General features: G+C 46.2%; 1 protein-coding gene across 1 annotated transcript; it reads right to left on the bottom strand.

Annotated features, from left to right (window-relative positions):
* Positions 1-1,561: 1,561 nt before the first annotated feature.
* On the bottom strand, positions 1,562-18,179 carry ZNF652 (zinc finger protein 652). Its single transcript, XM_047081075.1, has 5 exons — positions 16,995-18,179; positions 14,391-14,538; positions 13,894-14,009; positions 13,395-13,539; positions 1,562-4,645 (listed from the first exon to the last, which is right to left on the bottom strand). The coding sequence occupies exons 1-5, from the start codon at positions 17,895-17,897 to the stop codon at positions 4,134-4,136; spliced, it is 1,824 nt and encodes a 607-aa protein (XP_046937031.1). The 5' UTR covers positions 17,898-18,179; the 3' UTR covers positions 1,562-4,133.
* Positions 18,180-18,699: the final 520 nt, after the last annotated feature.

Here is an 18,699-nt window from a genome sequence, read left to right as displayed (position 1 = left end):
ACTGAAATCCGCAAGGTAGGGTAAATAAATATCATCGGCAACAGATTTTTATTTCTGCTCAATCTTCTCAAAATTTCAAACTTCCAGGGAGATAAAAAATTAAACGAAACGCACATATCCACGTAACAAACGTAAGGACTGAAAAAAATTTCGAGAAGTAGAAAATTCGAAGTTGACAAGCATCTCTTTAGCGTGTTTCGCCTTCGGTCAGTACACTAGGGGCAGTGGAGGTACAGGGAGCATTCTGGCCACAATGAAAAGGTGCTTCCAGCAAATGTAGTTTTTTTAATTTTTATTTAAAAAAAATCTTTTTTTAATGTTTACTTATTTCTGAGACAGAGAGAGACAGAGCATGAGTGGGGAAGGGGCAGAGAGAGAGGGAGACACAGAATCGGAAGCAGGCTCCAGGCTCCGAGCCGTCGGCACAGAGCCCGATGCAAGGCTCGAACTCACAAACCGTGAGATCATGACCTGAGCCGAAGTCGGTCACTCAACCGACTGAGCCACCCAGGCGACCCTCAGCAAATGTAGTTTTTAAAAAGACAACCATGGTAATGCCGTCCTCCGTCATTAATTTAGAACAATGAATGTAAGTGATAGACCGTGAAAAGACACGTGGCTGATTTGCGAAGATTTCTTTGAACTACGGTAATGTCTTAGGTGGAGACTCCCTGCTCGCTACAAATAAGAATCAAATCACAAATAGATGTGGAAATGAAGCCACGTGCCTTTAAACTGCTCCCCTTGTTTTCTTCACTCAAATTAAAACGTCTCAGTCTGAGTCTCCCTGACTCCATTTGAGAAAGCAGCAAGCAGCCTTTCATTAAGGCTAAGGAAGAGTTTGTATCTGAATGATAAATCTATGAGATAAGAATGGGGGGGGGGGAGGCAATGTCAACTCAAGAAAGTCCTTGGGAAGTTTCCTCAAGTAAGCCTTAACCCTACCAAAGAAAGAAACAAGCCTTTGAAGACAGTGAAATTAAGTAATGGGAAACAGCCTCAATTGGGTATCGCTAGGACGCTGAAAGGTGGCCTTTGTTGTCTTAGCAGACTAAGGACAGATGAGGGCTAAGGACTCAAACTCCTCCGTGGTTCTTTTCTTTGTAAACAGATAGCAAACGGGCATGAAGTTCTGAAGAAGTCACGGGGTGCTGTACTGTAGGCTGGAGGGAACACACAGGATGCGACTTTTACCTTAGTGAAGGACCCCAATCAAATTTCCAACCCTGAGTTGGAGTCTGAAGCATGTTAAACCTGACGCACATATATGTTTAAGGCTTAATCCTGCAGTTCTCATATTCAGAAGCATTAACGTCGTGAATATTATTTAATGCATCTCATTGTTTATGTGTAATATGACACTGATAAGGAATCGTTACGTGCTGAGCAGTTTTCCTGAAGACTACAAACCCCGAGTCAAGGAAGGTATACCCATCTAGGGGGAAAAACAATTAGAAGTTTCCAGATTGTTCCACAGTACATTTCACTATGAACGGTGTCGTGTGACAATGCTGATTCAAAAGACAAAACAAAAACAAATCCTTTTTTGCTTCTGTTAAGGGTGGTGGTGATTATTTGCTTCATACTGGTTTTCCTATGTAAGTAGGTATTTTCTTATGGCTATATTCACTTGAATGAAAAATCAAATATGACGACCTGAATTTTCCAGTGTATCATTATAGTACACTTTATAAAATGGTTGATTTAATGGTCTCAAGTCTAGAATTCAGAATTGCTACCAAACACCGTAAATTTGTTTAGAATAAAATAAGGTACCAGAACCAATTAAGCTGCGATTTACATCTTTTAAAAAACCATCTTAATATCATAGGCTTGGCCATTAAATAACGGTATGTCTACATAAAGGTGTAGATCCACCCAGAAACTTGTCATGGGAGGTAAAGGAGACTGTGGAGTAAGTAAAGGGACGCAGCCACGAAAGAAATGACAATCACAAACAAGAAATTAATTTTCCTTATTGGTCTGGGTACCTGGGTGTCCGAAAAATGCACGCAAATATTTAAAATAACATTCTTTAGAAATTACATCCAAAAACAGGAAGAAAAGTAGGTCTTGAGATACTTTCCTGCCCCGTTCCAAAATCTTCCTATGCTCATTACAGAAGGCAAAAGGCAATAATCAGAAGGAAAAAAATGAGGAAATTTTAAACCAAAAAGCTAACAGAGAATGTGATATTTTAAAAAGAGGGACTTGACCTCCATCAAAAGTTCCAAATTTTCCTACCACAGAGCTAATCAGCCAGAAAAGTGCTTGAAGTATATCTGCACATTTAATATTAAAAGTTAAAAAATAAATAAAAGCCAGGGTTCTTATTTAGGCAATGATCTAAGAGCCCGAGGCAGTGTAGGGGGTGGGGGAGGAACTGAAGAAATGTCAAGATTAAAAAATAGAGGGAGAGAGAGAAAGAAAGCAGACCTAGCTTTGGAACTCAGTTCTCTGAGACATATATATATATATAAAAGTTTTAGCTGTACAGAGTCTGGAGAAATTTGATCAGTTAAGTATGAGCAGTATGTTAGCCCTTCTATTCAGACTTTCCTATATAAGCTCCTGAATGCTCGTGCTCTTTCGAAACTTCCCAAACTTGAAAAAGTAACCCATCTAAAAGGTGGTTAGAGATGTTCCCCTCACCACCTGGGAACACCGCTGTCTGTCGCATAATTATCTGCAGAGAACCGGGCAGCAAAACATAGGCAGTTTTCTTTCCCTCGCTACGATTTAAACTGTGTTAGAACAGCTCAAAGTTGTGGCGGGATCCATAGCTGAACAGACATTTTAAAAACTCATAGTCAAATCTGTCCTCATCCAAACTTCTCAGCTACTGTCAGCAACATCATTCATGCTTGTGATTTTAGTGTACTATTTCGTATTTTCCTAACAATTCTAGAAAAATACAGCAGCCTCGAAACGAGCAGTGTCTCGTGAGACTTCCATTTGGTTATGCCATCGGCTGGACACAAGCCCTGGGGAAAGTGAGACGCAGACGTGAGGGAGAATGATTCTCCATCACTTCCTCCTCCTGACGGTGAACAGCTTGACTCCGATTTTTCGAACATGCAAGCGTGAGGGGACGTCCCTGGAAAGGGTCCAGCTCCCTGCAAATCACCCCACTTAGCGCAGTGACCAAATGAAATCATCCCGCTTCACGCGGTAACCAAACGAAATGAAACACGGAGGACAGGAGCGTGTCAACGAGCCCGACAGACGGATGCTTGAGTGTGAAGCAGAGATTTAAAAACTGCCAAGGACTTACGCCAAGTTCTGAAAGCAAGACCTCATTCTGCAGTGACCTGGTGTCTGGAGACCCTCCCAGATGCATCTAGTCTCTGAAGCACCTTTGAGTTGTACGGATGTAAGAATAACTTTGAACTATAGAAGTTATATGCGTCTTTAAGAATCACATTTTGATGATTATAAAAATTTTTTTTTCTATTTTACAACATAGGCCCAGCTACACTGAAAAAATTACACCGCTTATTGAAATACATTTCATTTTAGAAACAGACTACTAAAGAAGTCTATACAAAAACTCTAAAATAATTTCTGTAGTAAAATAAAGAGTGCGTTAGGAGAGCTACACAAAGAAGAAAATTTCTGTCTTTCTCTATAATGCTTGATATACTGTGAAACACGGCCGGCTCGATTCGGAGGCCAGCGCCAAAAGCTGAAAAGAATTGGTTACGATACACAGTGATACAATTAATGCTCTGGATTAATCTCACAGCCTTCCCGATTAGTACAAAGGAAGCCGGGCCTGTCCCCTCTTTGAGGAGAAGCCCGGGATAGAAAAGCAAGCATACCTCATCAGCTGATATGAAATTATAAAATTCCACAAGTCTGAGTATTCGAAATTTATAAAAGTCCACCAGAAAATGCAAGCGAATTGGGCTTTAGTTCGGTGGTTCCCCTGGTTTAGATGACAGTTCCCTCCGGGAGCGCAAGGCGGTCTTCTCGTTCATTCCCTTGGATGTGTCGATTCCCCAAGACAATGACACAGCTCTTGGTGGAGGCTGAGGAGAGTCTGGCAGCTACAGAAATGCCCACCAGCTCCCTTTCTGCAAACTCACACACGGGCACACAGCTCGTGGAGAACACACTTAAGGAGATGGATGTTAGTGATGCTGTGCTGAACTGTTCTTTTCTGCCAGGTGCCGCAGAAAGTTGTCCTCACCCTGGCCTCGGTGATTTAAAGGCTCGCTCTTAAAGAGAGCTGGGGGCGGCGGGAGGTGCGGGACCGGAGGGATAGGAAGGTGGTGCGGGTGGTGAGGGTGTGGGTGGATGTGGAGGTGTGAGAAGGGGTGCGGGATGGGCCGCGGGGGGAGAGTGCTCGCGGGGCTCATACTGATCGGGGGCGTGGGCGTTGTGGGTGTGTTCGCCACGCAAGGAACTGGGGTGGCCGGGGAGGTCGTGAGTGGGATCTGGACAGCAGGCGGCACGTTCACGGGGCTGGTCACCCGAAAGCACTTCTCCTTGTGGGCCTTAAGCATGTTGGAGAAGCGAAACCGCTGGCCACACACATCACACGGATAGGGCTTCTCGCCTGTGTGCGTTCTGCGGTGCCTCTTCATGTTGGGGCGGCTGGTGAAGCTTTTGCCACAGATTTCACAGATAAAGGGTTTCTCTCCTGAGATGAACACAGACACAAGAAAACGATTAACATACTAGGCGGTAATTACGTGCTCACGCTAGCCCTCGCACTCAACGAGGAGATCACCACCACGTCGCTCCCGTACGGCATGTTATTATAGCCTAAGAGGCGTTAAGAGAGTCTCCCCAAGTTGGGGCTTCACAAGTAAGAGCGGATAGGAGGAAAACTTACATGCAACCTACCATCTGGGCTTGGTTAAAAAAACAAAAACAACAACAAACCCTCCCCCCCCCCAAAAATCTACGGTAGTGATCCTTCACATCCGACGCGAAGAACCGTTTAAATCGTTTTCCTGTGCCGCGGACGCGTCTCTGCCTCTTACATTTAGGCAAGTTAATCTGTTAGCAATTTCTGAATTCCAACCAGAAGAAAGGCTGCTGAAAACATCCTGGGGAGCGCATAAGTCGCTTCGTGTCTACTCGCGCGGGATCCTTAGCATGTGGCTTACTTTTTGGTATTGGACTGGGAAAATATTGGGTGGCTCGCCCCACCCCGGGGAACCCCCGCTGCCGTGGCTCCCGGGGGAGAGCTCCTGGCATTTTTGCAGACAACTTCTTCATCACGTGGGACCGCCTGGCCCACCCGAAGAGCCCACGGCGTTCCCGGTGCCAGCCCACTAAATGCTCCCAAGAGATTCTATGAAAACTGTCCCTACATCATTTCCAAATGTCCATGCGTGTGTGTGTGGGTGTGTGGGGGTGCTGAGAGGGGGTCCTGGTCCTGGATGAGAAGCATAGGGCCGATGAGTCAAAAAGGAAACAAAATTGGGGCACCTGGGTGGCTCAGTCAGTTGAGCGTCCGACTTCAGCTCGGGTCATGATCTCACAGTCCATGGGTTCGAGCCCCGCGTCGGGCTCTGCGCTGACAGCTCAGAGCGTGGAGCCTGCTTCGGATTCTGTGACTCCTTCTCTCTCTGCCCCTCCACCTCTCACACTCTGTCTCTCTCTCAAAAATAAATAAACATTTTTAAAAAAGGAAACAAAATGCCCCGTCAAGGCACTTAGGGGAGAAATAAGGGCTTGATTTTTAGGGTTCCTAACTTCCTCTGGATGACGACACAGTTCCATGCTGCCAGCCTACCCTTCTACCCAAGCCATAGGGGGAGACAGAACAGTTTTTGAATGCATACATCCATTAATCACTTCATGCGGACGCCGTGCTGAGTACCTGTGTACGTGCCCTTCAGTGGACATATGCTCGTATTTATTAATTCCTTCACCAATTCTCAGAGTACAGAGCTTGTGCCTTTACTGTAACTCCTGCTACAAGAGTCTGTTCTCAGCTCAGGTCGGCTCCCTTTCGTTTCCAACAGCGTCCTCGCCCTACTCGGCATAAACAATAGCTGTGGTGTACGGACCCTTCCTGTGTGCCTGATACTGTTCCCATCACTTCACGTCTGTGAACTTTGGTGATCCTCCCAGGGACAGACCTGGGTAGGAGGCAGCTGTGTTATCATCCCTGTTTCACTGATAAGGAAATTAAGAAAGCTGCCCAGGGTTCTACAGCTGGAGGAGAGCCAGGATTTAAAACCCTGCAGTCTGGTTCCAGAGTGTGCTTTCGACACATACAACACAGCCCTTCATATGGCGGAGCTTTGTGCATCCCTGCACACACGGAGGAATGTTATTTTCCTACCATTCTCCGCTTTGGGACCCCTCCGTACACAAGGAGGGAACACCTCTGTACCCGTATCGGAGCCCTTATTTCTTTTTTTAAAAAAAGTGGTTTTTTTAAAATGTTTATTTATTTTTGAGAGAGACAGAGCATGAACGGGGTTGGGGCAGAGAGAGAGGGAGACACAGAACTCGAAGCAGGCTCCAGGCTCTGAGCTGTCAGCACAGAGCCCGATGCGGGGCTCGAACTCACCAACTGTGAGATCACGACCTGAGCCGAAGTCGGACACTCAACCGACTGAGCCACCCAGGCGCCCCTGTAGTCCTTATTTCTTATCTTTGCCTTTGAAAACTGACATCTCCCATTACCCTCCTTCTGTGAAAGCCAGAATTCTCCTTGCTTCCTCAAGAGACCGGGCTGTGTAGTCAGGAGGGATCAGTTTTGTCTGTAATCACCAGTATTAGTTTCTGACATCATATTCCTCTTATCTTTCAGCTTTTCATTATTCAATTGCTGCCACTGCTAGGCTCTTCTCTGTGATCCACATTCAACTTTCTGGGTAAGTTCTGAGCCCAACTTGTTTTCTTTCATTTTAACCCATTCCCTCCAACTACCTTAAAAACTTCAAATTCTCTGTTAAGTGGGGTTCATTAAATCAATATGGCGCACCCATCTGAATGGACAGCACCGTTAACAAATACTATAAAACTGCAGAATTCAAATTCCTAACGTGAGAATCCATACTCTATTAAGTAAAACAATCAACTTAAATGAAAATGCACACACGGTATTACCCTCTTTTGGTGAAAAACATCTGTAGAAAAAATATGGAAAGAACCACAACAAATGTCAGTGATTACCCGGAGGCGATGGGCTGATGAGTGATGTTTTGTTTTTTATGCTTATGTGTACATTCTGTTTCTCTTAAATAAACACCACTTACTTACATCATATAATGTTTTAAAAGCACACCTGTTTGATAACCTTTCAACCCCCCTGGGCCCCTCCCTCCTGGACTCTCCAGAACTGGTCCTCGCTCCCAAAAGCCGGTTGGAAACAAAGCCAAAGGACTTACTCTTTGAATTATTAGTCTACTCTGAGCAAACGCTGTCCACCTGACTCACGGACCACATATGAGGCACACTAGACCCTGTGCCACAAACAGCATATCCTCACTGTAAGCTTACTTTCTGTTGTGTGCTCCATTCCGGATCGAATCCTGGACCTCTCTAGCCATCTCTCATGTGTAGTCTTCTAGGCTGTAATGATTTGCCATAGAAAGGGCCCACAACTCTTAGGACCCGCCTCCCACAAATCCATGGGATCACGTTTCAATGGGTCCTTTTCATTGCTTAGTAATCTTCTATTCATTTCTTGGAGTCCTACCACATTTTCCACATTTGTTGTTTCAGACGTGAGTCTACAATCCCACTTGCCTCTAACTCTCATTACTCATCTGGCCCCAACTAACTGTGCTAATGAGTGATGGGAAGGTCTCCTGAAGACCTCGGGGTAAGATGAAAATGAGGCTGAAATAAGGGAGACTCAAAATGTACTATGTGCACGCGGCCACCTGCACAACGTCCCACTTTGCAGAAGAGCTGGTAGATGGGTGACTGGAAGACACGCTAAAGCGAAGTCCATCACGGCAACCAGAAAAGTATCTCAACACAAATACGTCTAGAGAGAAGGCCTATTACATAGAAAGCTAAGCCGACTGGAGGAAGCAGTGTTGTAATGGGTGTGAAGGAAGAGCGTTAGAAATGAAGGCAGAGAATCTACATGGAAGATAGGAAAGAACAAGAATTGGGCTGGCTAGCTGGTTGCCTTTTGCACTGTTCAAAGGGATAAGCGATCCTGGTTTCCAGTCTGCTTAGTATGAATACCCTTGGGCAGCAGCAGAAACCCGCAGATCGATGTGTGTGGCCTAAAATCTCTCTCTTCAGCTTTAAACCCATTTTTTTTACAGACTGCCTACTGGGTATTTCCACTTGTATGTCCCACGGAGGTCTCACAACTAACAGGTGCAAGGGTGCCTAGGTGGCTCAGTCGGTTAAGCGTCTGACTTCGGCTCGGGTCATAATCTCACGACTCGTGGGTTCGAGCCCCATGTTGGGCTCTGTGCTGCCAGCTCAGAGCCTGGAGCCTGCTTCAAGTTCTATTTCTCCCTCTGTTCCTCCCTCGTTCATGCACTCTGTCTCTCTCAAAAATAAAGGCTAAAAAAAAAAAAAAAAACAACAACCTAACAAGTGCAAAATTAAATTCATTATCTTGCCTAGCAAACGTGCCCCTCCATCCACCGTTCTCTATCTTGACAAATGGCATTCAAGACCCAAACCTGGGACTACCCCTTGATTCTTCCCTCGCACACCACCTTTATCCAATCAGTCACCAAGTTCACCTCCCTGGTGCATCACTTTCATTTCACCCACTGCCATTACCACAGTCCATATCCTCACCCTCATTCCCCTAGATTAACTGCAATAGCCACCTGACTGGTTTCGCCATCTCTTTTCTCACCCCCCGCCCTCCAGCCCAATCTCCACAGGCGGCCAGAGAGAACTTTCAAGAGCTGTGTCACAATCTGCTCAAAGCCATTCAAGAACTTCCCACTGTCGTTAGAATAAAGTCCAAACGTTTTTACACGTCTTATGGGTGTGTGTTTGTGTGTGTGGTGTGTGTGTGTGAGACCTGGCACCTGCTCTCCAGTAACACGTCTCATCACACTCCACACCAGGCCGTGCCTGTCCCCCAAACTCTAGCCAACCTCATTTAGTTCCGCGTGCTTGCTGTGCTCTCATCAGCGAACCAGTGTGGTGCCTCGTGTGTCTGCCCCCTAGACTCACTGCAAGCCCTGTGAACCCAGGGATGTTTCAGTCCTGTTCACTACAGGAGCCCAATTTGGTAGGTTCTTTTTTTTTTTTTTTAATTTTTATTTCTTTCTTTTTAAGTAGGCTTCATGCCCAGCACAGAGCCCAACGTGGGGCTTGAACTCAGGACCTTGAGACCAAGACCTGAACTGAGATCAAGAGCTGGATACTTAACTGAGTGAGCCACCCATGTGCCCCCCACAATTCGGTTGGTTCTTTTTTTTAATTTTTTTGTACATTTATTTATTTTTGAGAGGCAGAGCACAAGTGGGGGAGGGGCAGAGAGAGAATGAGACACAGAATCCGAAGCAGGCTCCAGGCTCCGAGCTGTCAGCACAGAGCCCGACGTGGGGCTCGAACTCACAGACCGTGAGATCATGACCTGAGCTGAAGTCGGACGCTTAACCGACTGACCCCCCCAGGCGCCCCTGGTTGGTTCTTGACTGATGTTTATAAACAACTATGTGTTACTTTAAGACATTAAGACATGCGTGCCCTGGCATGTCAGCATCTCAGAAACGGACACACACCCGACAATCAATGGTGTGGCATTTTTACTTGGCAACATTTTCTTAGCAGTGTGCAAATGAAGTCTGTCTTACGAGGGATGGTTGCAATCAGGTTCAATGACATATGGTACTCACTATTAAGATCTTTCAATTACCTTCCTCTCCTGTAATTCCCCATCCCTACCAATCTTCTGATAATTTAGCTTCCGATATAGATTTTTATTTAGGCAAAGAACATGACGACCAAAGAAATAAGAGCTCCAAGCCACCTGCCGCTCAGCCTTTTCACTGTGAATTAATAAATCAGCGGTTTTGCTTATAGATCATTAACACTATTTAGCACCTATCAGTTCCTCTGATCCTGATCTGCTGGAGTACACGGGCACATTCTGGAAGCTGAGAACCAGACTCTGGGATGGTGCTGTCTGCCCTCATGAGGCCCTGCACACCCCCCCCCCATTTTATCACTTGCTACGTTAAATTATATCAGAACCGTTAAATATGTGGCTCTGGAGTCAGACTGCCTTGGACAAGTTATGTGATCTCCGAGCCTCAGTTTCCTCATCTGAAAACTGAAGGTAACAATAGTAGGTTACTGAGATAAGTTGGAAATAGAAGGAAAGAGCTTAGAACAGTCTCCAGCACGTAGCAGACGCTCCACGCGTTTTAGTGGCGCATTAGGACTGTTATTATTATTATTATTATTATTATTATTATTATTATTATATTGTTATTATGACTATTACTACTACACCACAATCATCATCTCTGTCCCTGGACTGGAAGTTCCTTGAGGGCACAAACCGGGTCTCAACTCATCCCTGTGTCGCCAGGCACTTAGTGCTGCGCCTGGTACGAGGAGAATCAGCAATTATTCCATGTTGAACTCACCCCATGTCCACACCACCCTAGGAAACCCTGCCTGAGGGCTGGCCAGCTTCCCTAGATAAGATCCGCCTCAAGTCTCTTTAACTGCAAAGAAACAGCCCAAGCAATGTCCGTTCCTGCAATGGCCTTAATCCCCAATAAAACACACTCTAAATGTGGTTTTGCCCAGCCTTAAAAGAGCTATCCCTTTTCTTCTTGAGTGCTAACCCTTCTCCTTGTATTTTCCAGGTACTCCTGTCATCCTTACTTAATGCCAAGGAAGCAGAGACCCACTAAGGTTGCATAATTCATGGAAGGCCCCACGGGAGTGAATGGCACAGCCAGGTTTGTCCCACCCCACCAACCAGCTACCCTCCCAGCTCGGGTATCACGAACAACATTAAAAGGCAGATGACAAACCAGGGAAGAGTATTTTAATATTAGTGTTAAACGAGGTCCAGTATATGTAAATATATATAAAGAGCTATTATAAACAATTAAAAAAAAAAAGTCAAGCTCTGCAATGGAAAGGTGAATACAGAAGACGCACAAGCAATTCAGGAAAGAAAATAAACTGATTCTCAACAAGTGCATGAAAAAATGTCCACTCTTACCTAGCAATTAATTACACGCAAATTATTACAATAAGAAACCATTTTCCACCTATCAAATCAGTGATGATTTTATTTAGCGTTGGAAAGTGTTGGGGAAATGGGTGTTTTCAGGCGCAGCCAGTGAGAGTGTATGTGGATGGCTATTTTCCAACACATACCACGTCTTAAGACCGTGCACGTCTCTTTGCCCTGATGATCCCATCTCCGGGAATTTACCCTAAGTGACTAGTCATGGATGTGTTAACCACAAAGTTGTTTATCACCGTATTATTTAGAAGAGTAGAAAAGTTGGAAACAGAAATCATCTAAATGTCCAATAGGGAACTGGCTAAAAAAAATAGAAAACAACATCTTTTACTTTATGGGACTATCGTTAAAAGTTATATTTATTGTATGAGGTAACGTATGTAAAGCACTTTAGACAGTGCCTGACATGTATGTGCATAGCAAATGACGGCTATTATTACAGCAAATTTACCAGCAGGAATATTATACAACCATTAAAACGATATGACTGGTAATGACATAACACAGTAAAAAGGCAAAGTAGGTTACAATAAAGACCCAACTTTTGTTTTATGACTATACACACGAACACATAAATACTTATGCGCAGGATCTATCTATACGTGTGTTAAGAAAGTAAAGAATTTTTTTAAATGTATGCCAAAATGTTAACAGTCATGGTCTTTCAGTGATGATCATTTTTGTTTTGTTTTCAACTTTCACATTTTCTAATACACTTTAAGAAGTATGTACTACTCTTTTAATGAGAGGGATAAAAATTTAAGTGAATTTAGGTGGCTTCTTTTTTTTTTTTTTTTTAGAAGAAACAGGAAATGTTGAACTTGCCTATTTGGTCAAAGAACATTCAACATAAAATTTTATTCAACAAATAAGTTAATCACAAAATACACACTCTGTTTCGTGTTGTGGACATTTAAGGGCCTAGAGAAGGAAGGACGGAGGGGAAGGAAGAAAGAGGAAGAACCGCAGAAGGAGGAGCGAGTCCGGAACCGGGACAGAGGGGCCCAGTAGACACGCAGAGAAGAGCAGGGGCGCGAGGCAGAGGGCACTGGTGGCTCCAGGTTCCTTCCAATCGTGGGACATTTATGGGGCCCCCGCTATGTCCCAGGCATCGTGTGTGAATGTGACACAGCTTCTGCCTTCCCAAGAGCTTATTTTCCACGTAGTTCCACAGTTTCCTGCTTTCCAACAAAAAACTGAATCCTAAAAGTGACTCGGTTACAACCAGGAGCCTATCTGAGAGCCACCAAATTAGAAGAGGAGAATCTGTTAACTACTCTGATATATCCTGCCACCCATTCGCTTGGGCTTCAAAGTTACTCTTTGGGGTGTAACTTATTTAATGAAAATCCTCTCGTGACTCTTCATCTAGACTAATCCTTAAAATCGCAGGGTGCGCCGCTCTGAATGGGAAAGAAGCCAGGCAGGCGTTCTTCTCCGGACTTTGACAGAAAAATGCGCACTCCAGTGATCCGGCCAGGACAGTTTCCTCACCACTGGCCGAGCCAAACGAGCAGGGCGCTAAGCAAGTTAATCCCGTGGTTCTTTCTAGCTCTGTCACTTTGTACTAACAGAACGGAGAAACCTGTGACTAGATTCTATTTAGAAACCCGGAAAGTGGTTCACACTGTTCAATCGGTGCAAAGACTGCTAACCCCACAATACCCGGTCAAGGCTGAGATACACTGATGCCGTGCGTCCCTGCGGGCTGGGTGGTCAAGGGCTTACAAGATTCACATCCGTGCTAGGAAGCATACACCCCTAGAAACACGGAATGGTTAAAGTAAGACTTAATCTCATTTGACGGGAGAGGTTCCTGAAAAGCGGTCAGTTTCGGGAAATCCAATCCAATCAGACTTTAAGCGAGCTGAGAGAGTATTCGATCTAAAGCAGTCGGCGGCCTTCGTGTTTTAAGGGTCCGGAACCCTTTCCTTAAAAAAGCACAAACGCACGTACACAAAATAAGTGGCGTACAATTTCAGGAATCCTGTGCCCTAAGCGTCCGATGTCTCGGAGGGACCCGCGGGTAAAAGGCACTGGCAGACACTCCCTTTTTAAACGAACGGAGTTAAGGAGAGCCCGGTCTCCCAGGACGACACGTCTGTGTTTCCACGTGCCGGGCTTATCTCAAGGAGGATCTGCACTCAGAACGCGAATGTGTGCTCTCGGGTTTTACGTGCACAGACGCCCAGGTGGTGACCAACCGGTCCCCGGGAACTCTTACCAGTGTGTGTTTTCATGTGCTCGTCAAAGTACTGCTTCATGTTGAAGTCCTTGCCGCACCACTGGCACATGAACTGCTTGTGCCCGATGTGGATGCTCATGTGCGAGCGCAGCTGGTACTTGTACTGGAACCTCTCGTCACAGTTCTGCAGCGGACACGGGGAGACGCGTGAGAGCCGCGCTCGCTGGCCTCGCTGGGGCCCAGCCCACGAGGTCGCTGAGGCTCCCTCTGCGGCGCTGCTATATGTCTGCAGCTCGGTTATTAGCAAGAGGGAGGGCTTCTGCAGAATGATCCCCGAAGCACACCCGACTTGTCGGGATGACTGAGGAAAGAGAAACAACTCGCTCTGTGTCAGTCCCGGGGCTGCCCTAGTCTGGGAGAGCTACCGGGGTGTTAGAAGTGGCACCTGGCGCCCGCGGCCCCCGCTCCCCTCCCTCACCGCGCCCCCCCTCCCCTGCCCCTGCCCCGCCCCAGGGCCGGGGCCCAGCACAGCCCTTACCTCGCATCTGAAGGGCTTCTCTCCAGAATGCTGCAAGGAGTGCACCTTGAGGGACATGCTGCGTTTGAACGACTTTCCACAGGTTTCGCATGTAAACGGCATGTCTTTCGTGTGTGCTGGAACACAGAAGGCGCCGGACTCACGACGGGCCCGCCAAGCCGCTCAAAGTGGCCCAGACCCCGCTACTACTGCGAGGTAATCGTGCCATCTTAACCTTCCACGCTTTAATTAGTGAGGCCTTCGCAGCAACGTTCTCAAGAGAGGAAGAGGCCACGACGTTGGAAAGAAGCCCGGGTGCGGCAGGCTACCTACCGTACCGCGCACGCTGTGCCGCGGAAGCTCAGGGGGGACACGGCGCCTTTAGTTTCAGCGAGTCAGAACCGATTACGATTACGGCAAGGCCGTTCCTCAGATCCTGCCCAATCCGACGCGTCAAACACACCAAAGAACGAGGGAAAATGACGGGGGTGGCGAGAAAAGCAGCAGGAAGAACTTACCAACCATGTGTTTCCGCACATGAGCCATGGTGTAGAATTTCTTCTCGCAAATTTCACAGGAAAACTTCTTTTCTGCATACCCATGGACGATCTTGATGTGTTCATGAAGGGACCAGAGTTTCTTGAAGGACTTGTTACAGGAAACACACTGAGCAGGATAAATAGAAATAATCTTTATTTACGGGGGCCTGCAGAAAGCCACAGCTGCCTACCGGCCCGCGAAACAGCCGTGCCTTAGACTCGGGGCACAGGGCCCGAGTCCAAACCGAAGCCAGTCCTCCGAGGAGTCCAGATGCCAACACCAACCTCTGTATGTTCTATTCTCCAAGACGCATCTTTTAGACACACGTCGGGAGTACAAAAACAATGGCAAAAAGGAAGACGGAAAGAAATGGGAAGTTCCACTCATACAGAAGACTCGACTGCTTTTAGCAAATTAGTACAGTACCAACGAGAAGAACCAAGTTTTTAAAAATAAATGAATTACGAAGAGCATCTGTCTCCTACACGTAAGTCAGCATGCAGGTAACAGGTGCTTCCCAGAGATTACAAACTAATTTTAAAGCAGCACAGATAAAAGCAAGATAAAACACACATTAAAGGTTATAGATCTGTGGAAGCGTAACAATGTTTCTGTACCTTAAAGAATGCATTTGGAGCCTCCATTCACACCATTTATTGAGATTTTATTGTATCTTCCCATTATCTCATTTACTCTACTAAACATTTCCCTCTGGCAGAATTTTCTGTAACTCCTAAACCTCCTTCCCCCTTAGGGCCAGCTCCAGATCTCTCGTACACGCATCTATAGGAAACACACGCGCCAACAGTGCTCAGTTCCTCGTATTACGAATCATGGATAGTCTAGAATATCAGGCATAAAGCGTATCAAAATAAAATATTTCTGGTTAAAGCAAAACAATCCTAGAATGTTCTAGGTAACCACCAGACTCTGGGATATTTAAGGGAACAAGTAGTTATTCACTGTAAATAAAGATCTTGAGCATCACGATCACTTCGGGAAACAAGAACTCGGAGTGTAAAAAATAAGCCTGTGCTTGGACCTGCTTGAGAAAAGGGCAGACCCCCCCCACCCCCCAAAGCCATTATGCAGGGCAGGGTTTCGATTTTTACTTCTTCCTGGGTCGCCAGGATTATTAGGATCTACACATATGAACGAAGCAGTGTCCTTCAGGAATGTGAATAGCACTCTTCCGGCGGATTCCAGAAAACCTGAACACAAGTTTAAATGCCTTATGGTCAGCAACAGCGAGGAAAGTCACAGAAGGAGGATGTACTAAATGCTTTCTTTCTGTAACTTCGTAGAGAAAATTTGAGTAGCAACAAAAAAACCACAACTGCATAAACATCAAGATACACCTTTCAGCAAGGGTCATCACAGAGCCGAAGTCCGACCCCTAGGGTGCAGCATCGCGTCGCGCTCCCTTTGGTCTGAACCAGTTGACAACCCAGCAAGGGCAACGGCAACGGTAGCTACGGGAGGGCAGGGGCGCCACCACTCAGCCTTCTTTCATTACCAAGCGTAAGCGCGAAACAGGCGACGTCACAGCCGACGAATCAAAAGCAGTGAATTTCTAGCAAATGTAACTTATATTTTAAAAAACCTGTTTAGCGTAAAGCAATGATCTCAATTGTTGATCAAAAGCAAGCGGGAAAGTGAAGACGAAGGAGGGCTCCAGATCAAGCACACTCCAAGAAACAAACCAAAACAGAACAATTTCACTTTTCAAAAGAAGTTTAGCTTGAATGCAGCACAGCACTTGTATTTTACATATCTTGCGGAGACGTTAACAGACTTACCTTTTATGAACATTCATCAATATGCATTCACGTGTACAAACCAATACGGCTCAACATAATATAATTAGCATACCTCTTAACCTGTCACAATACCGTCCTTTCAAGACACCAGCCTGCTTTGAATACCACACTCTGTTACCTTAATGATACCGTACGGGAGCATTATGTAACCCTACCGCCAGGCGGGCAACACTTTCAACCAGCTCAGCCTCTGTTTAAAGTTTGCATATTCCCATGGGCTCAGCCTCTTGATAAATTAAATGTTGTCATCTCTCCACTGGTAAAAGCAAACTCACTCCTGGAGATCTTCCATTTTCACCGGTCTGAGTCATTACGGTTTTTGTCCCCATCAGCTGCACTAGAATCTGGCATCCTTTCAAACCCAGAAGGGGACCTCTCTCTATTCCTGACCTTGACTCAGTGTCTCCCACCTTGACAGAGAAGATGCCAGAACGAATGACACATTACGTATGTCTTACGACAGCGAATCTCAGTGCCAAGTCGGTGTTGACTCTACCTCCTGGGCAATCACCTACAACAGATCCCCCTTCCACGTACCTGGCTTCCCACTAGTCCAGCGTCAGTTAAATGCAATGCTTTTGAAAGAAAATGTTAAGCCTGGGTTTTGAAAAGACCAAAGCAGGAAGGAGCTTTTAAAAAGAGAAATCGGTGACAACTGTCCCTTCAGCCTCTACTGTATTTATTCTCTTGGGCACATACCAGGTGAGTCTGAACAGCCAGGTTGTATCCTGAAAGGTTTGCCCTCTCGGTGATGAAACCTACCTGAATATTTTTTTCACAGTCTGTTTGCTGGTGAAGGGACAGCTCACTTTCCAGGACAAACTTCTTGCCACACTTATCACAGATCTGCATGCGCCTATGAGTAACGTTCATGTGCTTCTCCAGGTACCAGCGAGTATTAAACACCCTGGGGCACTTCTCACAGGTCAGAGTCTCTTTCTCCTCGCACTTAGCTTTCTGGACTGGGGCTTTGGGCTCCTTCGCGGCCCGCTTCTTCCGCTTAGGTGGCTCTACACTCTTCCTACGCCCTCTGGTAGTCCTGGGAGTCGGGGAAGCGGTAGCTGCGGCCACGGAGCCGGCCCTCCTGGTTCTCCTTTGTGTGACGCTGGCCTTCTCCACCGTCTTCTCCTTCTTCTTCTGCCTTCCGTTCTCTCCGTAGTCATTGCTGTCATCGGTGGCCTCCTCCTCGCTCTCTTCCTCTTCCTCCTCACTGCTTGTCTTCAGAACAGGAGTCTCTTTGGACTGAGAAGAGACACCCTTTTCCCCTTTAGACACATTTAATGTTTGATTATTAAGGTTTACCTCCACTATGATCTGCTCCCTTTTGTAAGAGACTTCCTCCTCCTCCTCCTCGTCTGTGTCATCAGAATTCTCCCGGTCTTCTTTAACAGCATGCACGTCAGACACTGCCCTTGTCTCCCTGAAATACGGCTGTTCCTCTGTTTCGTGGAGATGTGGTTTGCTCATCTTGGTGTCCACTAACACAGAATAAGGACTTCCTGTTTCCCTTTTGTACACTTTGGTGGACAGGTCAAGTTCTTGGTTGGCACCGTGATAAAAGGTAGATGGCGCTTGACCACGACGGCTCTCTTCTTGTGCCATTCCTGCTACACGCGCAGCACAGTTTTCAGCCAGCTCCTGACCAGAACTGGCTGTGTGGCTCATGGGTACGTGGCCCGATTTATTACGCAGTTCAGACTAGAGAGAGAGAGAGAGAGCTCTCAAACAGGGTAGCTGTTAAGCCTCCAATAATTTTCCATCCACAAAGAACCACTCAAATGGAAAAAGGGTATTCCTGGGACCTGTGTGCAATTCTTCCAGTGTTGCAGCACCAAAGCAGAAGTCGAAAGGTTTGGTATTATGGCAAGAGCAGAGCACTAGGGATTTTTCTTCTGCAGACAGCTGCAAGTGACTTGGCGCATCTTATCTACAAAGAAAAGCAAAGAGGAAAAAAGGTCAGATACCACTATTTCCTTCTTACAGCATGAGCTTACATCATACCACAAACACAGCTGAAAAGGATTAGACTCTTTATATATACAATTCTTTACCCTGCTTTAAGTGGTTCCGCGTGGGCCATTATTTTACTGGGCTACTGGTTTACTAAATCCGACACGTATTTTGTCAGACTGTAAAGTCCACGACAGCGGGAGGCATCATCTGTCCGGTACACGGAGATATTTTTAGAGCTTCGCACAGGGCCAGGCGCTTAGTAGGTGTTGGGTATACGTTGGACGACGAACTGGGTGTCTACGCTTGCATGGCGTTCATTATGCTAGGTGCTACGGCACATAACGGTACGGCAGAATATACGGTCTCTGTCCACAGGGCGTTTAGTCTTGGTATATAATACGTGTCATACGCGAAACACACAAGAGCTTTATGCCGGCTGGCTTTCTTTACAACCTCGGTCACCACCATCCGCCACGGCGAGGGCTCAAAGAACAAAGCTGGCAGTGAGCTAGGA

The sequence above is a fragment of the Lynx rufus genome, unplaced genomic scaffold (genome assembly GCF_022079265.1).
Source record: "Lynx rufus isolate CCGP_SWC_20201006 ecotype Redwood Valley unplaced genomic scaffold, mLynRuf1.p SCAF_18, whole genome shotgun sequence".
Classification (NCBI taxonomy): domain Eukaryota; kingdom Metazoa; phylum Chordata; class Mammalia; order Carnivora; family Felidae; genus Lynx; species Lynx rufus.
The sequence above is the reverse complement of the archived record's forward strand: the minus strand, read 5'-3'. Positions and strand labels throughout refer to the sequence as shown.

Coding starts and splice junctions, on each gene's coding strand:
- ZNF652 (XM_047081075.1), bottom strand. CDS start 17,897: ATGAGCCACACAGCCAGTTCTGGTCAGGAGCTGGCTGAAAACTGTGCT. Junction 14,539..16,994: donor ACTGTGAAAAAAATATTCAG/GTAGGTTTCATC, acceptor TATCCTGCTCAG/TGTGTTTCCTGTAACAAGTC. Junction 14,010..14,390: donor TGTGCGGAAACACATGGTTG/GTAAGTTCTTCC, acceptor TCTGTGTTCCAG/CACACACGAAAGACATGCCG.